At 38.4% G+C, this 26,210-nt stretch overlaps 5 protein-coding genes across 5 annotated transcripts; 2 read left to right on the top strand and 3 right to left on the bottom strand.

The window, feature by feature from the left end:
• The first annotated feature begins 394 nt into the window (after nt 1-394).
• On the top strand, nt 395-2,737 carry LOC149044135 (cyclin-dependent kinases regulatory subunit 1-like). The gene is made up of 3 exons (XM_089210846.1): nt 395-402; nt 644-771; nt 1,865-2,737. The coding sequence occupies exons 1-3, from the start codon at nt 395-397 to the stop codon at nt 1,900-1,902; spliced, it is 174 nt and encodes a 57-aa protein (XP_089066972.1). The 3' UTR covers nt 1,903-2,737.
• On the bottom strand, nt 2,692-7,936 carry LOC149044134 (uncharacterized). Its single transcript, XM_089209377.1, has 6 exons — nt 7,631-7,936; nt 6,079-6,148; nt 5,104-5,163; nt 4,230-4,376; nt 3,518-3,588; nt 2,692-2,860 (listed from the first exon to the last, which is right to left on the bottom strand). Exons 1-6 carry the CDS (start codon nt 7,805-7,807, stop codon nt 2,771-2,773), a joined length of 615 nt encoding a protein of 204 aa, XP_089065503.1. The 5' UTR covers nt 7,808-7,936; the 3' UTR covers nt 2,692-2,770.
• Nucleotides 7,937-9,785: 1,849 nt separating this feature from the next.
• LOC149044133 (high-affinity lysophosphatidic acid receptor-like) lies at nt 9,786-11,757 on the bottom strand. Its single transcript, XM_089209374.1, has one exon. It carries the CDS (start codon nt 11,619-11,621, stop codon nt 10,692-10,694), a length of 930 nt encoding a protein of 309 aa, XP_089065500.1. The 5' UTR covers nt 11,622-11,757; the 3' UTR covers nt 9,786-10,691.
• Nucleotides 11,758-13,027: 1,270 nt separating this feature from the next.
• LOC113676723 (uncharacterized) lies at nt 13,028-15,090 on the bottom strand. Its single transcript, XM_027193421.2, has 2 exons — nt 14,983-15,090; nt 13,028-13,989 (listed from the first exon to the last, which is right to left on the bottom strand). The coding sequence occupies exon 2, from the start codon at nt 13,977-13,979 to the stop codon at nt 13,377-13,379; it is 603 nt and encodes a 200-aa protein (XP_027049222.2). The 5' UTR covers nt 13,980-13,989; nt 14,983-15,090; the 3' UTR covers nt 13,028-13,376.
• Nucleotides 15,091-24,000: 8,910 nt separating this feature from the next.
• LOC149044132 (uncharacterized) lies at nt 24,001-25,841 on the top strand. The gene is made up of 5 exons (XM_089210845.1): nt 24,001-24,015; nt 24,465-24,983; nt 25,217-25,276; nt 25,519-25,608; nt 25,785-25,841. Exons 1-5 carry the CDS (start codon nt 24,001-24,003, stop codon nt 25,839-25,841), a joined length of 741 nt encoding a protein of 246 aa, XP_089066971.1.
• Nucleotides 25,842-26,210: the final 369 nt, after the last annotated feature.

Raw genomic sequence — 26,210 nt, 5'->3', positions numbered from 1 at the left:
GATTGATAAGCTAGTATCTTGAAATTAGCTCGGTGACCCACCCTGATTTTCTGTGTACAAATGATATTACATGTTTGTAAAAAATTTAAAAAATAATAATCCAATGAATAATTTTTTACATCTTGAAACAGCGTTTTCCTAAATAGCACAAGCTCTGCGTGATGGTTTTTTTCTTCTTGTATACCATGTATGGAAAAGAAATCGATGGGGCCATAGAAATTTAACAAAGGACTCTACGTCATGGACTTGGTTTTTGAGATATCTTTCAAAAACTGAGTTATAGAGGGGCTTTTAGCACTGCCATACTGTTACCATGCCAATGGATGAAGCCTGAGTAATACCCTTGAAAAAGTTTCCAACAATAGTTTTAAACAGATCTTAAAACATTTGCCTGATGACAAGGTATACAGTCCTGATATCTTTTATTAGTGAGCACTTGTCATTAATTGTGAAAAACCCTTTCAAACCTTGTTAGGGCTAGGGTTCATTACTCATTTGTAATTTGCTCCTGTATCACAACATTGCACTCATGTTAAATGAAAAATGCACCTGTTTTTATGCCAATCAGAAGCATGCATCTTTTTTATTATATTATTACTTTATGAACAACACATGGTTGTATATGAAGTATTTTTTCTACTAGACATGTCATCCTTCCAAAAGATCTTGCGGAGTTTGTTCCCAAAACACACTTAATGACAGAAAGTGAATGGCGAAACCTTGGGGTACAACAGTCTCCAGGGTGGATTCACTATCTTATTCATGAACCTGGTAAGTATTTTCCAAGCTGTCATGACAACTCAGTTTTCTTGTCTAAACAGAACCAGGTCAGAAACGCATCATTGGAGCAAAACTGAAATAATCTGGTGATACTGTATTTCATTGAATAAGTGCCCACATTCTAATAAGCTCCCTCCCCCAAGGCTATAATGTCAAACAAGCACCTCGCTCCTCCCTCACTCTCTTAACTAGTAGGGATGCAATGAAAACCTTTTTCTATTGCCACTTTATCTATAACCTTTTAAGTGTCAACTTAAGCGGAATCATTTCAGGAGAATAGTTTCTTTTCCTTTTAGTCACCCTCAGTTATTTCCATCCCTGTGTGTTTGCAGAATTCCTGTGTGTGCATTACCTGTTCTTTTGATTTTTATCCTATTGCTGCATTAACTTAACAAGCCCCCCTCCCCCCTTTAGTCCTCAGTTAAGCACCCTCCCTCCAATGAGCACACCTCCTTTTAGCAGAAATCTTAAATAAGTACTCTGGCATTTATTCAAGGAAATACTGTTATTGCATTTGAGGGCCCCTTTCCTTCAATGAAGAAATTGATTTTAAAGAGCAAAACAGATCTTCTGATGCTAACATCACTGCAGTAGATAAGGACACGTTGGAAAAAAATAATGCTACTATTCATCGTCCTAAAACCAACATGACATTGTTGTTGTCGTTGTTGTTGATACACTCCTATCTTGACTTTGGGTCAAAAAATTAAAAAAAATTAAGGTTGACATTATTTAGTGAAGGTTATCCACTTAAGACTGTCTCTTTCTCATATTTAGAGGAAATGTATCTGGCTATGGTAAAAAGTACTAGAATCAATGTATGAATCAGTTGTATGTAAGACAAGGTTGTACACTTTGTATGGCTGGCAGCCAGTGAACTTCAATGATTGGTTTAATTTAGCACAGTAGATACCCTAAAGATTGACTGTGAAACTTTAAGACAAAGCCTTCTCAAACTGAAAGGTGACCCTGTGAAATTTGCGGCACATCTTGAAAGAAGCTATAGTTTAGTTTTGTTCTGATAAGATTTTCCTTTTATTGTTATTTTCTTGGCTTATCATGTTGTTTTCTCTTTTGCTCGCAGAGCCACATGTGTTGTTGTTTAGAAGACCCATCAGCTAGCATTCTTAAACACAGGCGCTGAACAAATTTAGATATTGAAGTTTAATTCACTAGTGACATGGATGGGCAAGAAACCTTGTAGACATAGATCAGAGAAAGAACTGGACAGAACTTCAAACTAAGTAAAGGATCTTACCAACGTCCATATTGGTTTGAAAAGAAATTTGACAGACTGTTGGAGCAAAAGCACATTTAGTGTTACTGACCATCTTTTTGAAAGGAGAATTCTGTAACATGAGAATTTGAACACATCTTTTTTTCCCACTTGATTATTATTCTTCAATTGTGCACATTTATAATGCATTTATTGAAGCCATGGCCCCTTGACATTGAAAACCAATCACAGAGCAGAACTGTCACACTAGATTCAGGGTAAGATGAAATTTTAAAAAAAAAACCTTGCTCCCAAGGCAAGTCATTAGGACTATTGTGGTTTAAATAGTCTCTGAGTTGGATTTTCAGGGGCTTTGGTTTCAGTAAATCTGCCATAGTATCAGTGATTCAGTTCTTTTGATCATGGCACCTGTATAATGGTTTTCTTGGATTTTTATTACTTGTCCCTTTTTAAATGTATCAAGGATTTAATGAAGTACAAACAAAATGAAATTTGGAGACCTTTTCCCACTTACATTGTGAACATGTAGTTTAAGATTACATTCTTCATATATCAACATATTTCTGCACTTGCACACCTTCAAAAGATTAATTGATTGATTTCAGTCCAAAATTAATGGAAAAGAATCCCTCTCCAAAATCTAAATAAGAATTACAAACAGAATAATCACTAAGTCGGGAAAAGAGATGTAAAGTTTATTAAACTGAAAAATAACTGAAATAACTTGATAATGATCAAAGTGGAAGGATTAGGTTATGGAGTGCAACAAAACGCGTTTGGGTGCCCTGTGCTTCTCCAGACTTCTCTAAGTGCTGCATTGTTCCAACTGCTTTTATCATATTTCTGAAAGAAAAGAAGATGGTGACATGTTAGCACAATTTGGTGTCTTGTAATCTCTATTAGCCAGACCTGGCCGATCAGAGCGGTTCGTTAATAAAAAGAAATTGCAAGGTAACTTAATGGCAAAGATCAAAGAGCCCACCCGTTTTTAGATCTGCGGGTCAACAGGAGGTCGGGTCTGACTACAATGATCACTTAGGGAACAAGGGAATGCGGAAGTTGTAGAGAGGTAGTCGTTGAAGGGGCTCAAAGGCATCATACGGTGCCAATTTTTGCGAGAGAAAGAACAGTGTTTTTCACGAAAAAGTGACAGGGGAAAGATATAAAAACTCAACACAACTGAAATTATATTCACCAAATTGATGTTTAAAAAAACACAAAACATAAACACTGCTGTTGTGGCAAGTGGCCGCCGTAGAGGGGTTGAAGTAGGAGTGACTGTAAGGACTTTTTTCCGCGCGCGCTACGCTAAGTCTTTATTGCCAAGGCTAGTCTGTAGAATTGCTTGGCGCATCCTTCACTAAAGTTCATGTGCTGTTGACGTGCTTTTTGGAAAAAGGTTGGGGAGAGAGTTCTTTCTTTATCTCGTTCGAAGCTTGAACGAGCTGGGAGAAACATGGCGACAATCTTGGGTATTAATGATTGATAATGCTGAGCTACCTTGTCACTGTCATCTCCCTGACGCACGTTCACCACGTTTATCTCTGATAGACGAGGAAGACCTGGAGGAACTGAAAATCACAACATAAATTAACTTAACTAAAGGAGGCACTTTGAATGTAACGAAAAATAAATTGATAAAAGGGGGTAAGTTTCTAAATAAACTATGGTGTTTCGTCAGTGGGAGAGTATAACAGGTAATTTAGTGTTAACAACTGAGTTTAAAACGTAAATTAGCTACCGTAAAGAGTTTAAAGGCTGACGTTTCGAGCGTTAGCCCTTCGTCAATAGCTCTGACGAAGGGCTATCGCTAGAAAGTCGGCCTTTAAACTCTTTACGGTGGCAAATTTACGTTTTAAACTCAGTTTTTAACACTAAATTACGAGAAATAAATTGGTCATACGCTAAGTTTCACCCTCAGATTATTTTTCCCTTTTCAGCGTAAAGGTACACGAGAACGACTTTGATTTTCATATACAATTTGTTTTAAAACTAAGTTTCAATTTTGTCTAGTCCATCAAGTGGTTTGGGACCGGGCGCTATTGTTTTCGGCTCTTCCAGTTAAAGGAAATGTCCGTTACACCCCACTGCATAGAATGTACCCCAGAAGAGATTCTACGGCTTGATGACTAAGGCCAAAATATATTTGCCGCTGTGGGAAGGAAACCGTTATCGTTGGCTTAAAAAGTGTGAAAAAAGTATAGGTACTCACTTATGCCAACAGCCGGTCCGTCTGGTCCGGGTCGACAGGGATGATGGGGCGGCTTCTTCTTTTCCTCTCCCAGTACATACTGGGACGGGTCCTGGTAACTAAACCGTGAAGTGGATTGGAGGCTATAATGTATCGTTGGCGGGCCTCCTGTAGTAAGAAAATATATTGCGGGATTTAATGAATAAAAGGAGTAGCTTCTCTTTTTTAAGAGATTGCTATGAGCATAATGCCGCTTACACTGATGGTGTATCGAGACTATCGCGTCCCATCATTGTTATTGTTACTAACTCGCCTCTTCAATATTAATTTCACGGGATTTAGCAGGCACAGGGAATACGGAAGGTTTTACGTTACAGTAAGGCTATTGCAAAGTTGATGAGGAAGAAGATCTATTCAAGTTGCAGTCGATAGGAGGATTTCCCCATCAACGTTTCTTTATCAGCCTATTCTTCGAAGACTTTTAAGTACGACTGCAACTGACAATTTCAACCCAGCATGTTTGTCGGATACATTATAGAAAGAACTAAAGTGATTCACAGCTTAGGATACCCTTAGTACGGCAGCTAAGCCTAACTTCTTTTCAAATGCATTTGATGAAACAGGCCAAATGAACCTTAGCATCGTTCTTGATGTTTTGGTTTTAAATCAGACATATCAAAATATGAATTACAACTGGTGCTATGTTCAAACAATTCCACGCTTCTTGACCCTTTTGCAAGCCTGCAAGTGCTTGGTTTCACTTTTATCCATGAATTGTTAAATATTTTTACAATAATTATGAGAGTCAGCTCGTTGGAAAAACAAATCAAAATATCTAGCATAGATCAGCGATTCCTTGTGGTTATGACAAATATTTACCAGGAAAAACAGATACCTCGGTTGACATCGTGAGGCGAGACGTGTGATGCAGGCCCACAGGAGAAGTTGATCAAATCTGTTAAAGGATTATGATAACTGATTCAGTGATAACTTAATGAAAACAGATAAGAATACAGCCAATATCAGACAAGACCACCCTTAAATAAATGAAATAAGGTCCCTAATAGGAATTCAACAGTGTTGTAACACCACGAAATTAAGGAAGAGTATTTGACCGTTATTATAATTAAGCGTTTCTTGTCTCTTATATTTGTCAGTTATTTTGATCACATAAATCTCTTTGCAAGTGTTACCCTATCGAGCACAATTACTTCAACCATTAGAACGGTATTAATTTCAAATATAGAAATCGATTCAAGCTTATAACGTATATCCATGTAATGTGTACAAACAAAAATAACCGTTCAACACATTAAACTTATGATGGCATTAAAGATGCTGAAACATGTCTCTGAAAAGTTTCCTCGTTAATTTGAAATTAATTTTATTTATATTGTTATCACAATGTTACGGAAGTATTATATATACAGTAAATGTAAAAAAAATCATGTTTTGATCTGTAGGGAAGAAATGCGTTATTGAAGTCAACCTGTGAAGATCAATTCGTAACTTTTTTCCTAAAAACATGGTAGTGGTGGCTGGTGGGATGTAAATTCAATAAAGTAACTCTTGTATTATAGCGTCTTTTAAGGGTAGGGATCGATCCCTTGTTAGAACTCTAATGTAATCCATTAAAAACAAATGCGTCACTCTGGTGATGGCTATGCGAGATAGGATTTTTGCAAAATAAAACATATAAGGGCTCAAAATACCAAGAATTGACACAAGGTAAATGTTTTAAAAAAAGTACATACAAGAAATTATAACTATTCCACATGAGTAGCTAACATGGGTATGTGCTGCCAAAAAAGAAGCAATTTTAATAAATTCCTTAAAATCTTTGCAAGAACTTAACTTCTTTCAAACTCACCCAAGTGTCCCAAAAGAGTTGGGTATCTCGAGCGTGTGTGGCGAAAGTCTGGATTCCAGATAACATAGGGCTGAACAGGTAAAATCACACGTCAGCAAGTCAGTTTAAAAAACAACAACAATTATCTTCATTTTGGATTAGGTGGCTTGACATTTTCACAAATGCGACTAATATAAAAGAGGTTGTTGTTGTGTCCGCAATTAACATACATAATTTTCATTTATTCAGAGTCGCTTATTTGTCACCTCACGGCTTTATTTGGAACCAACAAAAGCACCAGCTAACAGTTGGCTTGTTAGCTTAGTTGGTAGAGCACTGCATCGGTATCACAGAGGTCATGGGTTCAAATCCCGTACAGTAATGAACACTACTGCTCAAGTAGTGTTCATTACCGCGAAGATCGCTTTCATAGTCACTAAAAATCACTGCTGAGTATGATTTCCTTGTTTGGCGAAAATTCGCTGCCAAGCCTCGATTGTACTGCATTTTTCGTGTATCTCTGCCACCTTGTTGTTTTTTTCACTTTACATCCTTTTTATCTCAGCGTCTCGGAACTACTTCCACATCGATGTTTCGGCAGTCCGCATCTTAAAGGCGAGGCTTGAAACTAAAATTGGCTATTCTGGCGTAAACTGCAAAAATGTTCTTCGAAAGGCAGTCTGCTATAAGTTAATTAAGCACTCCTAAGATTAAGCTAAAAACAAACAAGTAAACAAATGATAGCGTTATTATGCACATTCCTGTGGTAAAAAATAAGGGAGTAAGCATACCAATATTTATGAGAGAACGTGTTTCAATAATAGCTTTTTCACATGACAAACATTTAAACTTTTAACATCAGAGCAAAATAGAAATAAAAATTGAAGTTTGCTCCGCTATCCAACAGAGCTCTACAGATACAGAGAGCAGAAAGATCTTCTCCGATATCGATCTCTTTTGCTATATATATCTTCGTACTGGCGTATATAAGTTTTCCACACTATCATTGAAACTGTGGTCATTTTATTACGACGCATTTAAAAAGCTTATTTTGAGCATGCAAGGAAGCAACTGAAGTTTTTTTATAAAACATACAAAAACAGGACACCTTAACAGATTGACTGAACGTTTTACAGCTTACACTCTTCACTGGAGATCATATCAACCTCACGGGAATCACTCAAATTCAATGACTTCCTTAGATCATTTTCATTACTCTTCTTTTGGCTCTTGAAATGAATTTTGGCAGTTAATGAGACTATTCTGGGATAAAATACTGACCCATCGAACATTTAATTCGTTTATCGCTGATTGTCGATTTCCGTTTTCTTTGTTGTTGTCATAGTAGTCATGTACGCCTTACGAACCTATTTTTCCTTCACTTTTACAAGTCTTCCTTAGATCATTTTCGTTTTTCTTGTGATTTTGAATCTGACAACAAACACATGTAAGTTTATCGCAACAACAAAAGGTAAGCCTCTTTTTGTAAACTTAGTGCCTACAATAAATCAGGAGAAATGATAAAAGAAACTAACAAAGAGCGTGGAGTAGGGTTTTAAAATGTGCTCCATACCTGAGCATTCGATTGAAGAGGGCTCTGATAAGCAAGACCTAACGGCTGTGGATTGTGACGTCTTGTAGGAGACAAAACACGTGCCTGTAGGTCACGTGGTTTGGTTTTTACTTGGCCGTGGTGTATAAGCGTGGTTGTCTTTCGCCGCCTTCTGAACAGCAACCCGACAGGCGCCATTTTGAGAGCTCAACTGCTCAATTCTTGCGCGTAATAGTTTGTTTTAATTTATGATGCAACAAGTTTTAATTGTAAGCGTCATTTTGCTTCATGACCGCTAATTAATTAGATTTCTATGCTGCGTGCGCGGTAGTCAACTGACAAATGAAAACATTGATTTTGTATTTTCTTATAGTGGACCGAGAAGGTTCAAAAGATAAAGAGGTGATTGATGACATTTTGTTTCTTCCGATGAAGTCTAAGCACTCCTCAAACCACAGTCTCTGGGATTTTTAAGTTCCTGGCGAAACATTTAAGATGGACTTTACTGGATGATGGTAAAGCAACTGTCTTGAATGACGTAACTTAGCCATCATAAAACTGCTGACACGGATGTATAAAAGATAAATTCTGGTTAACTTGGTAACATCTCTTTTCAACCGAAAAACAGACTTTCAATAATTCACTTCTAAGAGCAAGGGAAAAAGGAATAAGATGGGGAATAATGAAAACGAAAACAAAAACAGAAAAAAATCAAGGCATCCCCAGAAAAAAAAGTGTTTTGAAACTTGTTCTTGAAAGTTGCTAAAACTTAACGAATTTTGTACTGGGAGCCTGCATGGATCAGAATGAAAAACGGGGGACTTTCATTTATAATACCACTGTTGTTTGCCGACGGCGTCTCGGGCGCTTCTGTTGTTGCGCTATGAACGATATGGAAGATCCAGCCACCCTCCATTTCAATTTAATTTTCTTTACAGGTTTTGAATTAAAAGAATGTTAATTTGTACTCCCTTAACTTTTTACGCTTCAGAACAAGAAATGTACAATTCATCAAAAATGCGCCTTATTTTAACACTTTTATTTTTTTTAAAGTTTTTTCAACAGAGCTGTGTGAGTGTTAGGGCCCGTCAGCTTTTTCCGGGACCGGCTACCTTAACTGGGTCATTTAAAAACAGTTATTCACCATAGTGGAGGTTGATAGTCACAACTTATACTTCCACCGACTCTGAAGTGTATTGTTTGTAAAGGAAATAACATGATTTCGAGTGCAAGATGGTGTGTTAATAATAAGCACGAGAGAGTTTTTCAATGACGACAAAATTGAACAAACCCGTAAAGCAAGTGCAATTTCGACCTACGAAAAATTTAAAAGTGCTTATTTACACCAGGTTACACGAGAAATAATGTAATCACTTATTAATAACTAACATGAAAAAGCATCACAGAGAGTTAATACAGACGAAATTTGGACAAAGCGCACTTTGCACTCGTATTACATGAACAATGCACTCGTTTTCGGCCAATCAGAAAAGCGTGTTTTTTATGTGTATTATCAGAGTTTAATATACCACACCGAAACCAAAATTTAGCTTACCTCCTCATATCTTCCGTAAGATAAATTGCTGTGACCTGAATCTTGGCGAGAGTCTTTACATATCTAGCTTCTTTCCATTTCCAGATTCTAGACTAAATCGATTGAACGGTTTTTATTTTTTATTTTGATCTATTTTGAATGGCGTGACACTGAAAACCAGCAATAGAACGAAGAATTGGTCGGAAATTAAACTCTTGACGAGCTATTTTGTCTCTGCGGTTGTTCGGAAGTTAATAGCACTTGCTAATCACTTCCGAACAAGCCAAACAGCGTGTGCGATAAGCTCTATTGGCCTGTATGGTATATTCTTACCGGTACTTGCGTCATTTGTATTCTAGGCCCATTTGATTTTGAAAAAGATAAGTACCCTCTATAATGGTGTCTCTGATAACAAAATTTTGTCTCGTCATTCGAAGGAGCGATGTTAAACAAATCATACATGGAGACTGATCGTCTATTGAAACTTCTAGACATGTTTTGATTAGATGGCGAAACAAGGTTTTCACAGACTTGTTTATCTTCCACATCCATCTGTGTTTGCTCCTTCGAGAAAAATATAAGTTCCGTTGGGGCTTTTAAATTACTCTTCTTCGGAAAGCTTTCATCATAAAAAAATTGAAGGAGTTTTTGTGTTTTAATGTTGCTAGATCCCTGAAATTTCCAGCTTTGAGGAAAATCTGTCGACTAATCAATTCCATTTGTGGTTGGCTGAACTGAGAAAAAAATTGATGTTTGAGACGTGCGCGTCACTTACCAAAAATCTTTCGTTGCCATGTCAATCTTAATCATCTCACGAAGGGATTTTTTTTACATCAATTTGATGATACCTGGTACTGTCCGTCATCCCCTAATATACTCTAATGATCTTTTTGCGATTCTATCATTAAACTTCACCAAATCTAAATCATCTAACGAAGGCTTTTTTATATATATATATCTACTTGATGATATCTGATACTGTCCGTCATTCCTTAATATACTCTAATGATCTTTTTGCGATTTTATCATTACATTTCCCCAAAGAATATATTAAAACTTTTCCATTATATAGCACTTGGAGCCGTGCAGCGCGCGCCAAAAATTCTTCATCATTTTTTACGACGTTTTTTTTATTTGACCCCACCTCAACCTCATTGCGACTATTTTATTGTAATGTACTTTAATAAAAACTGGAAAACAGTTTATATTATCAGCTCTGTTTTGAAATTAAACGATTCAGCTGAATCTTAAAGTGATTATGCCACTCTTTTATAATTATCAGTTTTGAGTTTTGGCTCTGTTGACTCCTAAATTTTTCCCAAGAAAGAAACCTTAACTTACCGATGTACTGTTTTCGAAACCCGAGGTCGCCATTTTGGGGCAAAAGTGTAACGTTATTAATTATTTAAGTTGAACATTCTATTATCTATGCCCTGAATTTTTCTCTTTTCTGAAACGTCAACCACGAAAAAAGCTATGTAATTATAGCGTTCGCTGAACTGCACCCAAAACAGTTTAACTTTATAAAAATTGCTAAATGCAGATCTACTAAGATAACTGACTTAGGCGTCTTATAATCTCCCTCACTGCTTGTCGAACTCCTCTTAGTCTCCAGCAGTAGAGAATGGGATTTAATGATGAATTAAGTAAAGCAAGAGTGATTGTCAGTCGAGCAGCAACGTTAAACGATGAGTTGTAACCGCGAGTGCTCGCTAAAGCTATTACTATTCCAAATGGAAGGTAGCAGGTCACTAATGCTACCTGTACGTACAAGCCAGTGCACACTGTCCTCCTGTACTTGGCAATGTTGAAAGCATTCCTTCGCACGTTCGATTGGTCATCTTGATCAGAGGCTCGCAGCGTATTGCAATATTTGTGTAGTTTAAGGTAGATCGTCAAGTAGGATATAGCTGAGGTTATTAGTGCGGAATATATGAAAGCAGACATTACTTCAGTTATCAAAACATACTTCCAAAACCGTCTCAGGCTGGCGAGGGAAATGTTCAAAAGCCAAATCCAAATAATCATCGTGCGTGTTCGCCTGAAAGTTATGACACTCTTGTAGGTCAATCCCAAACAAAGAGCACAAAGTCTGTCTAAACTTATTGCAGTTAAAATGAACAACGACACTCCACTTAGAGCTTTCCCAGCAACGTTATTGATGCTCACAAGAATGTAACAAAGCTGCAATCGCTGATTTGCTATCGACAACAACTGGACGGCAAACAAAGGTTGAGAAAAAACGCCAACACAAAAATCAGTAACTGCCAGGCATTGAAACATGAGTTTGGATGCTGGCTGAAGAGAAGAAATCTTTCGAAAGGCAAAAAAGATTACAGCATTTCCCAGAGACGCTGAAATGGCGAGGAGAAAGTTTAAAGCTGTTAGAAAAAACAAGAATTGGTTTCCTTTGGTTGAGGCGGCGCAGGTCACCGACAGTGTTACCTCGTAGATCCCATTCAAGCTAACATTCACCATTGTAAAATTTGCTTTCTTACACGTTCTTTTCTCCAGTGATCGAGATTATGTGGAATCAACTGCGACAAAGACAACTTTCTCAATACAATAATCAATATTACTTTTTAGATACCCATATTCTAACAACACCTATTTATTCAGCAGTTGCAATGAATGACGCAGTATTTAAATTAACAGGTAAGAAGTCACGTTCGGCAAACGATGGCAAATAAGGGAATCACGGTATGATAAAATTTTAAACCCATCGATCGGTTTCATGAAGCTTAATTCGTAAATCCCCGTTTATGGGATGACAAACACCTCTAACAACGCAAAGATTTTCCTAGACTGAGTTATATGTGAGGCATGCCGAAATAGTTGATTGCTCATCGTGCTTATCAAATATCATTCTTTTTTCAGAATAATATTGGATTTTGATAATATCAGGCGCAGTCAATTATGCTTCACACTTATAACTTTGCCAAGACTACTGCCTTGCTTTTTACAATAGAAAAGGAAGTGGATAAACAAACTAATTAGTCATAATTTTATCTCGGTAAAATTCTGGATTTAACGAATATCCAGCTTGTTGTAAAATCAAGATTCGCTGTCAGTCTTACGGATTAGTTGGTTTGGTAGTGAAGTGAAACCTTTTTTAACAGATATGAAGTTTTGAAAGTTTGCGCAGTAGTTTTTCTTACCATACAAAAATGATTGCCCAACATTAGGGATAACGTTTCGAACCGGTTGAGATATTATACGGATTTTCTACTGACCTCCCATCTGCGCCCCAAAGGGGCACGTTCCGAGATCAATTCTGGGAAGATTTGCTTTCCATCGCTTCAGGTAGTTAGGGTAGAAAGAGAAACAGGAAAGGCAAAAACAGATGTAAGAATTAAAATTCAAGTGAGCTTTTAATGCACATTACGCCATTCATATGTAAATAATATGAAGGTTGGCGGCCCGAGAGCTCTCTTACTTGGACCGCTTAGTGTTATGGGTTACAAAGAAATTTGATGAGGCTTTGTTTGTGCATTTGTTATCTTAACAATACAACATTTTACTTCGTGAGACTTTTAGGCTTTATACCATTGTAAAGCTTATACATTCGAACCTGTATTAAGCGGCACTTTATCAAGCGGTAAATCACTAACTGCATGTAGTAAGCGGTCCGTTGTCAAAGTCTCGAGTTTCTTCCCCCTTAATCACTTTAATTTTCGCCTCTATTAAACGGTCACCTCTATTAAGAGGTCCTGGTCTTCTTTGATTGAGTCCCAACGGCCAATCTGTTTTGTCTTCCACCTGTATTGAACGATCGGTAAAAGCGGCACCTCTTAAATAAAAACTCAAAATAATATTTCAAGTAAATTTCAATCCACGTTTCTCTCCTAAAACCAATTTTAGTCGTCAATTATAGCATAAAATGACTCTTTATTACCGCTATTCTGTGGAACCTGTAATAAACAGTCAACCTTTATCAAGTGGTCATCCCGCCATTCCCCGTGTGTGACCGCTCAGTACATGTTGATCGCTTAATGCATTAAAAGGTTGATTGTATAACGCTAAATGAGTCGCAGTTCTTCCATTTTAAATCCTACGATATTCTGATTTGTCTAACTGAGTTTGTCATTCGTATTCTTTGTTTTATTCGTTTTTCTGTGTTTCTTTGTCATCGTTTTCTCGATATTGCTGTATTCTTTGGTCATCCATTCGTTGTCTCTATCTTGGTTTTCTCCGTCTTTGTTTACTTTTTCTTTTGCTGTTCGTCTTGGTTTTTTATATCTTGCTGTATTTTCCATCCTCCATGTCTCCGTCCTCGTATACACCTTTTTGCTGTATATTTTCATGGTTGTTTTCTCGGTCGTTTTGTATTTCTTCTTCTTCCATTTGTCCATCTTGGGGTGTTTGTTTGTCTTCTATTTCTTCATCGTTGTTCTCTTTGTCTTTTCGGATTATTTCAACCACTCTTTTAAAATGACCGTTATCACTAAAAGATCTTCTTCGCCGGACAGAGAGTCTTTTCCATACAGGGATTTGTGGTTTTCTAGACCTTCTTCGTCTTCTTCTCCGGCGCCCCCTAAGTATTTTGGTATTCTGCCTTATTAATGTTTTGCTTTGTGCACCTCCATCTAGAAAACTTGCTTCAACAAAACCACGCTCTTGAAGAGCGTTATCATCTGTGTCAGACAATGGTGCCTCTTCAACGGAATCTTTTTGTTCTGCTTCGTCCTGTACAGTGGTCATCAAGCCTTCAAGTCTTTTCTCCATTTTCGTCCGCTCCTCTTGATTCAAGTCATTTTCTCCCGTTGTGCTGCGGTGCGGTTCAGCGACCATCATGTAGCAAAATGGCAAAACGAGGAACCCGTAATGGAACAACATCTTGAATCACCTACCAATTAACAAATTGGAAGCAAATAAAGAGAGCAGATTATTTTACCACAACTTTAGTACACTTTCATTGATACAGATGCGACTGTTTCACTAAAATTTTATTATCGCGTTTGCTTGAGAGCGATAGAAACGATGAAAGGATATTTAGGCAAAGAATATGAAAAGTTGACGATAAATGCATAGAGTGTTCACGCAATTAACGCTTTTCATGGTAAATCCAGTCAATTTGATGAAGAAAACACTCTTGTAGTTTGTACACGAGTCATTTACATGGGTAAACCCGGGCTTGTAAATGCAGGGTTTAGTAAAACAATATTCCACACTAGAATTTACGCGTGTATCTCGAGTCAGTATACATGTGTAAATTACAATCGTGGACTTCAGAGAGGGATCTCAATAGGCTGATCATGGGATTTTACGGGAAACGGTTAATTTATTTCTGTTAATTTTGAAAGAAATAATTTTCACGTTTTATTTTAGCGTTTTATGACCGTTAAAATTTGTCAATTCTTCCCCCTAACGGCTAATTTTTGTTTTGCCATTTTACAGTTAATGGTTAACCCAATTGAGAGCCTCTTTTACTGTCCGTTTGAATTTGTCTATTTTTTACATATGCAATTAAAAATCGCTGTTGTCCTTTCAATATCTGCGGCTTTGCTTCATTTCTCACTTTTATTTTTGAAAGTATCATTGAGCAAGTTATCCAAATAGCAGAAGCTGCTCTTAGCTCAGATCGCGAGGGAACACATAATGATAGTTTTGGCGCCATTTTCGTCGCCAGTGACGAAGAAGGCGAAGCAAGCAGCATGGGAAAAGATTCGCACGCAATCAAACGGCGTCAGCGCGTCTTTCACTAAAATCTGTTAAAAGAGGAATAAAAGAAAATATCAAGACAGAGTATTGAGGTGAACTTAAACTCCTAACCGATGTATCAACCGACATAATACACACGCGCACATGGATTATGGACAAGCTCAGATTATGGACCCACCTTATGCAAAGTTTTTTTACAAGCTCCAAACACCAATTTGTCGTCGGACAGCTAGTTTTCTATCTTAGCTGGGCGTGAGAAACGCTGACGCTTAAATAAACTGTTTTGATAAGATCACTTCCCGAACCGCGTGTTTGATTCAAGCCAATGGGCTGAGTTTTAATTGGCTCGCGCAGGTGAAGTCTGACGATAAGAGTCATTAGTTAAATTCATAGAATGATAAGCATTGGCTGGAACGAGATGAATTTTTGACGTTATCAACTTTCGTTAAACGTTTCATGTGAACTTATGGTCGAGAGTTAAAACTCTAAGCGTAAGTGATTATGGTAGAGTCAAAAAATAAAATAGATAGAAACGTTAACTAAGTAAAAATATCTACAAATTATCAAAAATTGTCTCGTACTGAATGATCGAGTATTACCCAGGTAACAAATTACCGTTATTCTGTGCTTCATTAGTCTTGGTAGGATCAGACATCTTTAATTTTCTATACAACTTTGCCATAATAATAACCCTCTCAAATCCAATTAGGTGACTATTCAAGCTGGCATTTCTTTTCCACTGGTTGATGAACCTAATTTTGCTTAAGAGCTTCCAAGAAAATCTCTGAAAATAGCTTTTCTACACTAAGATGTCCAAGTTGTCACCAAATCTTTGAAGAAGCCCTGAAGCATAACTTTCCTTCCCCAAGTCTTCAAGCAATCCAGCCTCAAAGAAGAGATTTCGTGGAGAGAAAATATATATTTAGTTACAAGTCGATGTATAGCAGCCTCAACGGCAATGATTTTTATCACACTGAGCGAATAGTTGTCAAATGTAAAGAAATACGGGAAAAAAAACAGGCATACTAAATTCTAATAGAGAAAACCCTAATTTTTGTGATACAAATATGAAATACATATTAACCTAATTTAGTTTGTGTAGATGTTATCAAAACAAGAGGGTTTTTATTGCGAATGTCTTTTAATAGAGGAATAATTCTTTGAGAAAAGCAGGTCATTTAAATGGCTGAAAACCATGGAAAATTAACAAAATCCTTCGTTGTTGTGAAAGAATATCTAATGCAAATTGATCTGATTAAGTAGTGTGGGTGTTCATACAGCAAGATTTTTCATTATGAATGTTTTTTAAGTGGAGGGAAAATTATTAGAAAATAGCGATTTCTAATGATGTCCGAAAACAAGCGGACATTCTTCCCTTAATGAACCTTTTTACCAACGCAACAATTTTATGTTGACCCTTTGACCCCTAAGAGTGACTTGCATGTAAATTCTCCTTACAATATCACCCCTGAATCACACATTAAGGTCATGAGAATAAAGGAAGTGATCACAAATTTGAGAAGCTCTTGATTGTTAAACAAATTCTCCTTGTCAGCACCTTAGGAAATGTAAAGAGAATATTATGGAGAATATGCATATTAATTTTAGAGTGTAAAGGGTTAAGATGACAAAGGAGCTCATTTTACCTAACGGTCATTTAGAGCTCTCTACAATCTGTTTCAGGTAATCCAAGAAAATAAAGGAATTTTTAAATGAAAAAATATTGCAGATTACCTGAAAAAGATTGCAAAGTGCTCTAAACGACCTTTAAGTAACATGGGTTCCCTCAACATCTTAAGAGAAATCGTTTGCGTTGGTAAATAGGTTCGTTAAGGGAGCGATGTCCGAATGGCAAAAGAAAAAGAAGTGGCTCCTGTTGAGAGGTCACTCTTAGTGGAGGTCCGACTTTAAGTTAAGATTCTCTAATATACTTGAGTAGATTAAATGGGTAGGAGAGTTGTGAGGCTAAAAAACAGAGAATCATCTATCCAACATATGCCAACATATGATGCAAACTAGGGCTAGATCGGTAAAAATAGTTTGAAAATGCATAAATTCAGGTTTATTTTATGGAATTATGGTGTTTAAACGTTCATCGGCTATTTTTCATTTCATTCTTTATTGAATATTTATTGACAGCCACTCCCTCTGTGTGATTAAATAAGTTGCCGTTGAGTTGCTATACCAAAATTTACAACGCCTCGTAATTTCCTCTGTTTTCTTTCTACGAAATCTCTTCCTTTTCATTTAAATAAGGGTGCATTGATTGGCTTGTAAATTTGGGGAAAGGTAATCCTGCTCAAGGCTTCTTCGAGACTTTGTTGACATCTTGGACACAATAGAGTAGATAAGGCATTTTTCAGTGATTTTCTGAAGCTCTTCAGCAAAACTGGGTGCATCAACCAGTATGGAAGAAATGCCTGCTTGAATAGTCACCTAATTGGAGTTGAGAGGGTTATTGTCATGGCAAAGCTGTACAGAAAATTAAAGATGTCTGACTAATGAAGCAAAGAATAACTGTAATTTGTTACTTGGACAATTCCGGGTTATTTTTTTTTTGACAATTTTTTATAATTTGTATGTATTTTTACTTAGTTAACGTTTCTATCTATTTTATTTTTTTACTCTACCATAATCATTTACGCTTATAGATGTAAGCTTATTTTGACAACATTCAAGCTAGAATAAACTGTCTACTGAATGGAAGCCACATTCGATATCTTGCTAGGTTTAATTAAATACAGTTCAGTGGCGATCTCTATAAAAGGGCGGTCGAGGGCATTTCGCATTGGAAGAAAGTTTTGCCTCAAACTTTATCCATTACACTATCTTTGGTAGTAAGTAAATAAAACTTCATTGGTTTCCAGAAATGCGTTAAGAAAAAACTTTGAGAGTTCTCAATGATCATAGCTGCAAAAGGCGTCGGCGATGCTGTCAATGCATGCAGTGAAAACTTGCACTGGATCTTGGACATTCCTTCTCGATGATCTTAAGTCCTGTATTTCTCTGCTCCCATCAAGTGCAAACACGCCGATAGCGTGGAAGAACTAGGGTAGAATTGCGAGCAAACAATGACGTTATTGCTGCCACCATTCAGGTAGGAGAAGTACACAATTGAATTATGTGACTAAGTCACTGGTCTAAGTGAATTTCAGGTTGTGCCGTTATAGATTACGAGCAGTCCCTCCTTTTCGGCGAAATCCGTCTCGCGAGTCAGAAAAAAAAGAAAAAACCAAAGCTCTTGAAGTGAGGCACTAACATTAACTTTTTCTTCCGTGAATTTTTTCGACTCGCGCAACGCACTTCGCCGAAAAGGAGGAACTGCTTGTTGAGTCTAATACTGTTATCGTCGGTCATGCTGAACAAAATCTTGTAGTTTGGTTCTGAAATGTTCATACAGGCTTGAATAGCTTAAGCTCTCTAAACTCAAATATGAAAGAACAGAAACCAATTCTTCAAAAAGACTCTCTCACTAAAACGTTGACCGAACGCTGATCAATACGATATTAGATACGAGACAGAATCATTTGCCAGATTTTAACCGTTTAAAATGTTTAGAGTATCAATCAGTGTCAATCACTGTGTTCTAAAAGCTCTACCTTATTATCTTTTCTTTTAAAAATGGTTAAAATCTAAGATTTATGAAGCCACCAATATAGAACGGTCGGAATTTGCTCAACAGATTAATTTGCATAATTCTGCTGTCACGTTAGCAAAACAACCAAAAGTTTGAAGTCATTACGGCAAAGGAAATCAATAATTACAATATGTTTTTATATTTCTATGCTTTTGATCATCTTATCAGAAAAAGTCAACCGGATTTTTTCATTTTCCAGTCTGGACTTGAGAAATATCACCCAAGAAAGAAAGAATACTTTTGACCAATTCCAGAAAGCTGTCTAACGGGTGTTTTTAAATAAATTATAGCGAAGCTCTGAATAAACAAGTACCAAAATTGAAATCCTTTTAAAATTCCTTAGATATCACAAAATTAAGGAAAACAAACAATTTCTTGCTGCATGCACTGTGTTACGAGGAGGGAGCTTGTCAACTTGAAATTTTCGATGTCGCAAGAGGTCAAAAAAGGGCCTTTTGCAGCTTTGATTATTGAGAGCTGTCAAAATTTTTTTATAAAGAAATTAATGTGGCTTTATTTACTTACTACCAAAGATAGTTTAATGGTCAAAGTTTAAGGCAAAAATGCTTTTCATCGTGAAATTGCCTAGACCGCTCTTACAGAGATCGCTATTTATTTTGTCGGAGCGATTGGAGTTACATTTCAGGGAAAAATAACTCTCCAAACTTGATCTTAAATTATAACCTTTTGTCTTGTAGACATCGAAAAGCAAACCTTCAATGACATCTTCAGTGATCCCTGCGATGAAAATTCTATTGACACCTGTCTCGAGAATAGTAGTGACAATTTTAGGAATGATTGCTGCAAGTAATAAAATAAATCAGTGATAATCCAAGATTTTGTTCGATCTCTAAATCGCTGTTCTTCTCCTAGTCCTTGTCCTCGCCCTCACCCTCGATCTCCACCTCGTCCTCGTCCTTGCCCATGTCCTTGTCCTTGTCCTTGTCCATATCCTTGTGCTTCTGCTTCTGTTTTTCCTTTTTCTTATCCCTCTCTTTCTCCTTGTCCTTTCCCTTTTCCTTTTCCTTGTCCACATCCTGCTCCTGGTCCTTGACCTTGTCCGTCTCTTTGTTCTTCTCCATGTCCTTAAACTTCCCTTTCTCCATCTCCTTGTCTTTGACTTTGTCCCCCTCCTTTTTCTTGTCCTTATTCTTGTTCTTGTCCTTGTCCTTGTCCTTGCCCTTGTCATTGTCCTCGTCCTTGTCCCTATCCCTGTCCCTGTCCCTGTCCCTGTCCCTGTCCCTGTCCCTGTCCCTATCCCTGTCCCTGTCCCTGTCCCTGTCCTTGTCCTTTTCTTTGTCCTTGTCCTTGTCCTTGTCCTTGTCCATGTCCTTGTCCCTGTCCCTATCCCTGTCCCTGTCCTTGTCCTTTTCCCTATCCCTGTCCCTGTCCTTGTCCTTGTCCCTGTCCTTATCCTTATCCTTGTCCTTGTCCTTGTCCTTGTCCTTGTCCTTGTCCTTGTCCCCGTCCCTGTCCATGTCCCTCTCCCTGTCCTTTTCCTTATCCTTGTCCTTGTCCTTGTCCTTGTCCATGTCCAAGTCCAAGTCCTTGTCCTTGTCCTTGTCCTTGTCCTTGTCCTTGTCCTTGTCCCCGTCCCTGTCCCTGTCCTTGTCCTTGTACTTGTACTTATCCTTGTCCTTGTCCTTGTCCTTATCCCAGTCCCAGTCCCTGTCCCTGTCCCTGTCCCTGTCCTTTTCCTTTTCCTTTTCCTTTTCTTTTCCCTTTCCCTTTCCCTTTCCCTTGTCCATGTCCTTGTCCTTGTCCTTGTCCTTGTCCTTGTCCCTGTCCTTATCCTTATCCTTGTCCTTGTCCTTGTCCTTGTCCTTGTACTTGTACTTGTAATTGTAATTGTACTTGTATTTGTACTTGTATTTGTACTTGTACTTGTATTTGTACTTGTATTTGTACTTGTATTTGTATTTGTACTTGTACTTGTATTTGTACTTGTACTTGTACTTGTATTTGTACTTGTACTTGTACTTGTACTTGTATTGGTATTTGTATTTGTACTTGTACTTGTACTTGTACTTGTACTTGTCCTTGTCCTTGTCCTTGTACTTGTCCTTGTCCTTGTCCTTGTCCTTGTCCTTGTACTTGTACTTGTGCTTGTATTTGTCCTTGTCCTTGTCCTTGTACTTGAACTTGTTCTTGTTCTTGTTCTTGTCCTTGTCCTTGTCCTTGTCCTTGTACTTGTCCTTGTCCTTGTCCTTGTCCTTGTCCTTGTCCTTCTCCGTGTCCTTGTCCTTGTCCTTGTCCTTGTACTTGTACTTGTCCTTATACTTGTACTTGTCCTTGTCCTTGTCCTTGTCCTTGTACTTGTCCTTGTCCTTGTCCCTGTTCTTGTCCTTGTCCTTGTACTTGTTCTTGTACTTGTCCTTGTACTTGTTCTTGTCCTTGTCCTTGTACTTGTTCTTGTCCTTGTCCTTGTACTTGTACTTGTACTTGTCCCAGTCCTTTTCCTTTTCTTTTTTCTTTCCCTTGTCCATGTCCTTGTCCTTGTCCTTGTCCATGTCCATAACCATGTCCATGTCCTTGTCCTTGTCCTTGTCCTTGTCCTTGTCCTTGTCCTTGTCCTTGTACTTGTCCTTGTCCTTGTCCTTGTCCTTGTCCTTGTCCCTGTTCTTGTCCTTGTACTTGTACTTGTCCTTGTCCCTGTCCTTGTACTTGTCCTTGTCCCTGTTCTTCTCCTTGTACTTGTCCTTGTCCCTGTCCTTGTCCATGTACTTGTCCTTCTCCCTCTTCTTGTCCTTGTCCATGCCCATGTCCATGTCCTTGTCCTTGTTCTTGTACTTTTCCTTGTCCTTGTCCTTGTCCCTGTTCTTGTTCTTGTCCATGTCCATGTCCATGTCCATGTCCATTTTCATGTCCATGTCCATGTCCATGTCCATGTCCATGTCCATGTCCATTTTCATGTCCATGTCCATCTTCATGTCCATGTCCATGTCCATGTCCATGTCCATGTCCATGTCCATGTCCATGTCCATGTCCATGTCCATGTCCATGTCCATGTCCATGTCCTTGTCCTTGTCCTTATACTTGTGCATGTCCTTGTCCTTGTCCCTCTTCTTGTCCTTGTACATGTCCTTGTTTCTGTTCTTGTCCTTGTACATGTCCTTGTTCCTGTTCTTGTCCTTGTACTTGTTCTTGTCCCTGTTCTTGTCCTTGTACTTGTCCTTGTCCCTGTTCTTGTCTTTGTACTTGTCCTTGTCCCTGTCCTTGTCCTTGTCCTTGTACTTGTCCTTGTCCCTGTTCTTGTCCTTCTCCTTGTACTTGTCCTTGTACTTGTCCAGGTTCTTATCCCTGTCCTTGTCCTTGTACTTGTCCTTGTCCCTGTTCTTGTCCTTGTCCATGTCCATGTCCATGTCCATGTCCATGTCCATGTCCATGTCCATGTCCATGGCCATGTCCATGTCCATGTCCATGTCCATGTCCATGTCCATGTCCATGTCCATGTCCATGTCCATGTCCATGTCCATGTCCATGTCCATGCCCATGTCCATGTCCATGTCCATGTCCATGTCCATGTCCATGTCCATGTCCTTGTCCTTGTCGTTGTTCTTGTTCTTGTTCTTGTTCTTATCCTTGTCCCTGTTCTTGTCCTTGTCCATGTCCATGTCCATGTCCATGTCCATGTCCTTGTCCTTGTCCCTGTCCTTGTCCTTGTCCTTGTCCTTGTCCTTGTCCTTGTACTTGTCCTTGTCCCTGTCCTTGTCCTTGTACTTGTCCTTGTCCCTGTTCTTGTCCTTCTCCTTGTACTTGTTCTTGTACTTGTCCAGGTTCTTGTCCCTGTCCTTGTCCTTGTCCTTGTACTTGTCCTTGTCCTTTTTCTTGTCCTTGTCCTTGTCCTTGTACTTGAACTTGTTGTTGTTCTTGTCCTTGTCCTTGTCCTTGTCCTTGTCCTTGTCCTTGTCCTTGTACTTGTCCTTGTACTTGTCCTTGTACTTGTCCTTGTACTTGTACTTGTACTTGTACTTGTCCTTGTACTTGTCCTTGTCCTTGTCCTTGTCCTTGTACTTGTCCTTGTCCTTGTACTTGTCCTTCTCCTTGTCCTTGTCCTTGTCCTTGTACTTGTTCTTGTACTTGCACTTGCACTTGTCCTTGTACTTGTTCTTGTCCTTGTCCTTGTACTTGTTCTTGTCCTTGTCCTCGTCCCTGTTCTTGTCCTTGTCCTTGTCCTTGTCCTTGTCCTTGTCCTTGTACTTGTACTTGTACTTGTCCCAGTCCTTTTCCTTTTCTTTTTTCTTTCCCTTGTCCATGTCCATGTCCTTGTCCTTGTCCATGTCCATAACCATGTCCATGTCCTTGTCTTTGTCCTTGTCCTTGTCTTTGTCCTTGTACTTGTCCTTGTCCTTGTCCTTGTCCTTGTCCCTGTTCTTGTCCTTGTACTTGTCCTTGTCCCTGTCCTTGTCCTTGTACTTGTCCTTCTCCCTGTTCTTGTCCTTGTCCATGTCCATGTCCATGTCCTTTTCCTTGTTCTTGTTATTTTCCTTGTCCTTGTCCTTGTCCCTGTTCTTGTTCTTGTCCATGTCCATGTCCATGTCCATGTCCATGTCCATGTCCATGTCCATGTCCATGTCCTTGTCCTTGTCCTTGTACTTGTGCATGTCCTTGTCCTTGTCCCTCTTCTAGTCGTTGTACATGTCCTTGTTCCTGTTCTTGTCCTTGTACATGTCCCTGTTCCTCTTCTTGTCCTTGTACTTGTCCTTGTCCCTGTTCTTGTCCTTGTACTTGTCCTTGTCCCTGTTCTCATCTTTGTACTTGTCCTTGTCCCTGTCCTTGTCCCTGTCCTTGTCCTTGTACTTGTCCTTGTCCCTGTTCTTGTCCTTCTCCTTGTACTTGTCCAGGTTCTTGTCCCTGTCCTTGTCCTTGTACTTGTCCTTGTCCCTGTTCTTGTCCATGTCCATGTCCATGTCCATGTCCATGTCCATGTCCATGTCTATGTCCATGTCCATGTCCTTGTCCTTGTTCTTGTTCTTGTCTTTGTCCTTGTCCTTGTCCTTGTTCTTGTCCTTGTCCATGTCCATGTCCATGTCCATGTCCATGTCCATGTCCATGTCCATGTCCATGTCCATGTCCATGTCCATGTCCATGTCCATGTCCATGTCCATGTCCATGTCCTTGTCCTTGTCCTTGTCCCTGTCCTTGTCCTTCTCCTTGTACTTGTCGTTGTCCCTGTTCTTGTCCTTGTACTTTTCCTTGTCCCTGTCCTTGTCCTTGTACTTGTCCTTGTCACTGTTCTTGTCCTTCTCCTTGTACTTGTCCTTGTACTTGTCCAGGTTCTTGTCCCTGTCCTTGTCCTTGTCCTTGTCCTTGTCCTTGTCCTTGTACTTGTCCTTGTCTTTATCCTTGTTCCCGTCCTTGTCCTTGTCGTTGACCTTTTCCTTGTCCTTTTTCCTGTTCTTGTCCTCGTCCTTGTCCTTGCCCTCGTCCTCGTCTTTGTCTTCGTCCCCGTTTTTTTTAAAGTTATTTTCATCATTTCCATTACATCATTACTTTTATGATCTTTATTTTCATTGTTATTATTACAACGAAAAGTTTAATAACGTTCAGAAATAAAAAATGCGTGGTCATTTAGTTTGTAGGAATTGGCCCCTTAAAATTCACCGCAGAGCTAACGCTCCCTTGAATAAGACTTCTCACGCATTTCCCAATTTTGTTTGTTCTTTTTAAAAACTTGATTAACAGCAGTCATTTGATCAAAATACTTTTAAAAGATTAATTCTCAGTACTGTAGCCAAATTAACAGCTCAATTGAATAAATTAAAAGTGCAATTTGCAATTTAAGAAACCCCGTTGTGTTCATATGACATAGTTTTGGAACCGAAAATAAACACGAGCGTCGTTTAATTGTTCTTATTCTCTTATCACTCTTATCTCTATTTTCGTCAACAATTGAGTTTGCTTGACAAAAAAATCATTATTCACATGTCATTATATGTTTTAAATGAATGTTTTAATAAATTTGCACTTGAACGCCAATAAAAAGTTCACCAATCAAAGGAATCCATAACGATCTCCAACAGTGTAAAAACGCAATTGTGTTTGGACTCGTCTTCATTTTCTCCACGGCTGGAACCTTGATGGTATACCTTCTGCCGGGAATAAACATGGCTCACGGTAAGCCCTGGAGTCAGTGGTTTGGATTTGAAATAGTCTCCGTCGTTTTCCTCATTGTTGGCTGTGGAGCGTGGTTACTGCCAGTTCTTTTTTACTGCATAACTTGCTGGATTCTGGAAGCATTGTTTGAAGACTTACACCAAAGAATATCGCCCCTGCATCCAATTTCTTTGGATCTAATAGCTTTTAAGATGGAGCATCAGAAGCTTTGTGAGGTGGTTAGCTTTGCGGACAAAATGCTTCGCCTTCCTGTGTTTGAGATGGTTTCTGTGTATCTTCCTCTAATTTGCTTCAACTTTTATCAAGTGGTCAACTTACCTCCTGGAGATAAATATATCTCCCTTATCAGTACCCTCTTTTTTCTGCTGTTTGCTGCGTGTTCCCTGGCAATCATCATAGTATTTGGGTCAAAGGTCAATGAACAGGTAAAGGAATTTCTTTAGGAGATTTTAGTCATAGTGAAGATAGAGTGGTAGCTAGTAGCCCTATTAATATTATTTCTAAAGTTTGCGTAAATATGTTATTTAGCTTCATCAAAAATTGACCAAAATTTCTTATTAATGCTTATCCTATATCTTGCCTTAGACTGAATTCAGCTCTATAATCTTTTAATTGTTTCTCTTCTTTCTTTACCTATTTGTTTACCCAATCACTCCAGATTCACGGCTTTCAAAAGGATCTAGAGGCATTTCCAGTATCAAAAGACGAGGGAGTAAAGGTGATTTACGCCCACAATAACTTTTCCCCAATGCTTTCGCATATAAATACGTTGTCGATGGATCTCCGCTCAGCTTTCTCTGTGTCTCTCTGTACGCCTCTGTTTGCCTGTAGTTTCATAACCGACCTGTTCATTATAGATGTGATCTATCCCAGCCAAATATAAGAAATAATAAAGTTAGCGAATTAGATAAGTAAGACCGGAATCTTTCAAGGGACAAACTTTCTGGACTTATATTTTAGTTGGTGATGTTTATGCTGGAACTGCAAGGTGAATCAAAAGGTCTTTCTATTGGTGGACTGGCGGTGATCAACAAATCAATGTCTCTAACAGTAAGTTCTCTGCTATCTCACTTGACGGTCCTTTTACTCTTCTCACTGAACAGAACAGTTAAAGAAGATTTTTAACTACAGATGATGCATTTGATTCCATAACATTTTTTGGTCTTCTGTTCTAATTACGAGCCATTTCGTTTTTCTCTTTGCTAATGACATATTTCTTGTTCCAGATTGTCGGAGTGCTTGTCTCCTACTTTGCATTTATGTTGTCCCTGCCAAAGCCATGATTTAAAAAGGAAAAGTAGTACAACAGAGAGAGCTGAGTCCAGTAACAGGGTCATTTAGAAGAGACAAACAATTTCTACCAAAGTATTCTTTTCAGAATCAGTTGATGATTATATCAGTAAAAAATTCCAATCACTTCATTCGAGCAATTCTTCAGTGCGTATTGAAGCTGTTCAAACATTATGATATACATGAAAAAATTAATCAGTTCTGATTGGCTAGAAATGAAAGTAGTTCTCATGTGAAACGGATGCAAATTTGTAGCATGAGTGTAGATTACAAGCAGGCCTCCACAGTTTACAGGTTAATTAAGCATTATAAACTGAAATGATAATGTAAATTGGCTGCCTTTAAGAGTTTAGCTGCCGTTT

Source organism: Pocillopora damicornis, chromosome 6, assembly GCF_964200805.1.
Source record: "Pocillopora damicornis chromosome 6, jaPocDami1.2, whole genome shotgun sequence".
In the NCBI taxonomy this organism is placed as follows: domain Eukaryota; kingdom Metazoa; phylum Cnidaria; class Anthozoa; order Scleractinia; family Pocilloporidae; genus Pocillopora; species Pocillopora damicornis.
Note: the sequence above shows the minus strand (reverse complement) of the source record. Positions and strands in the feature narration are given on the sequence as shown.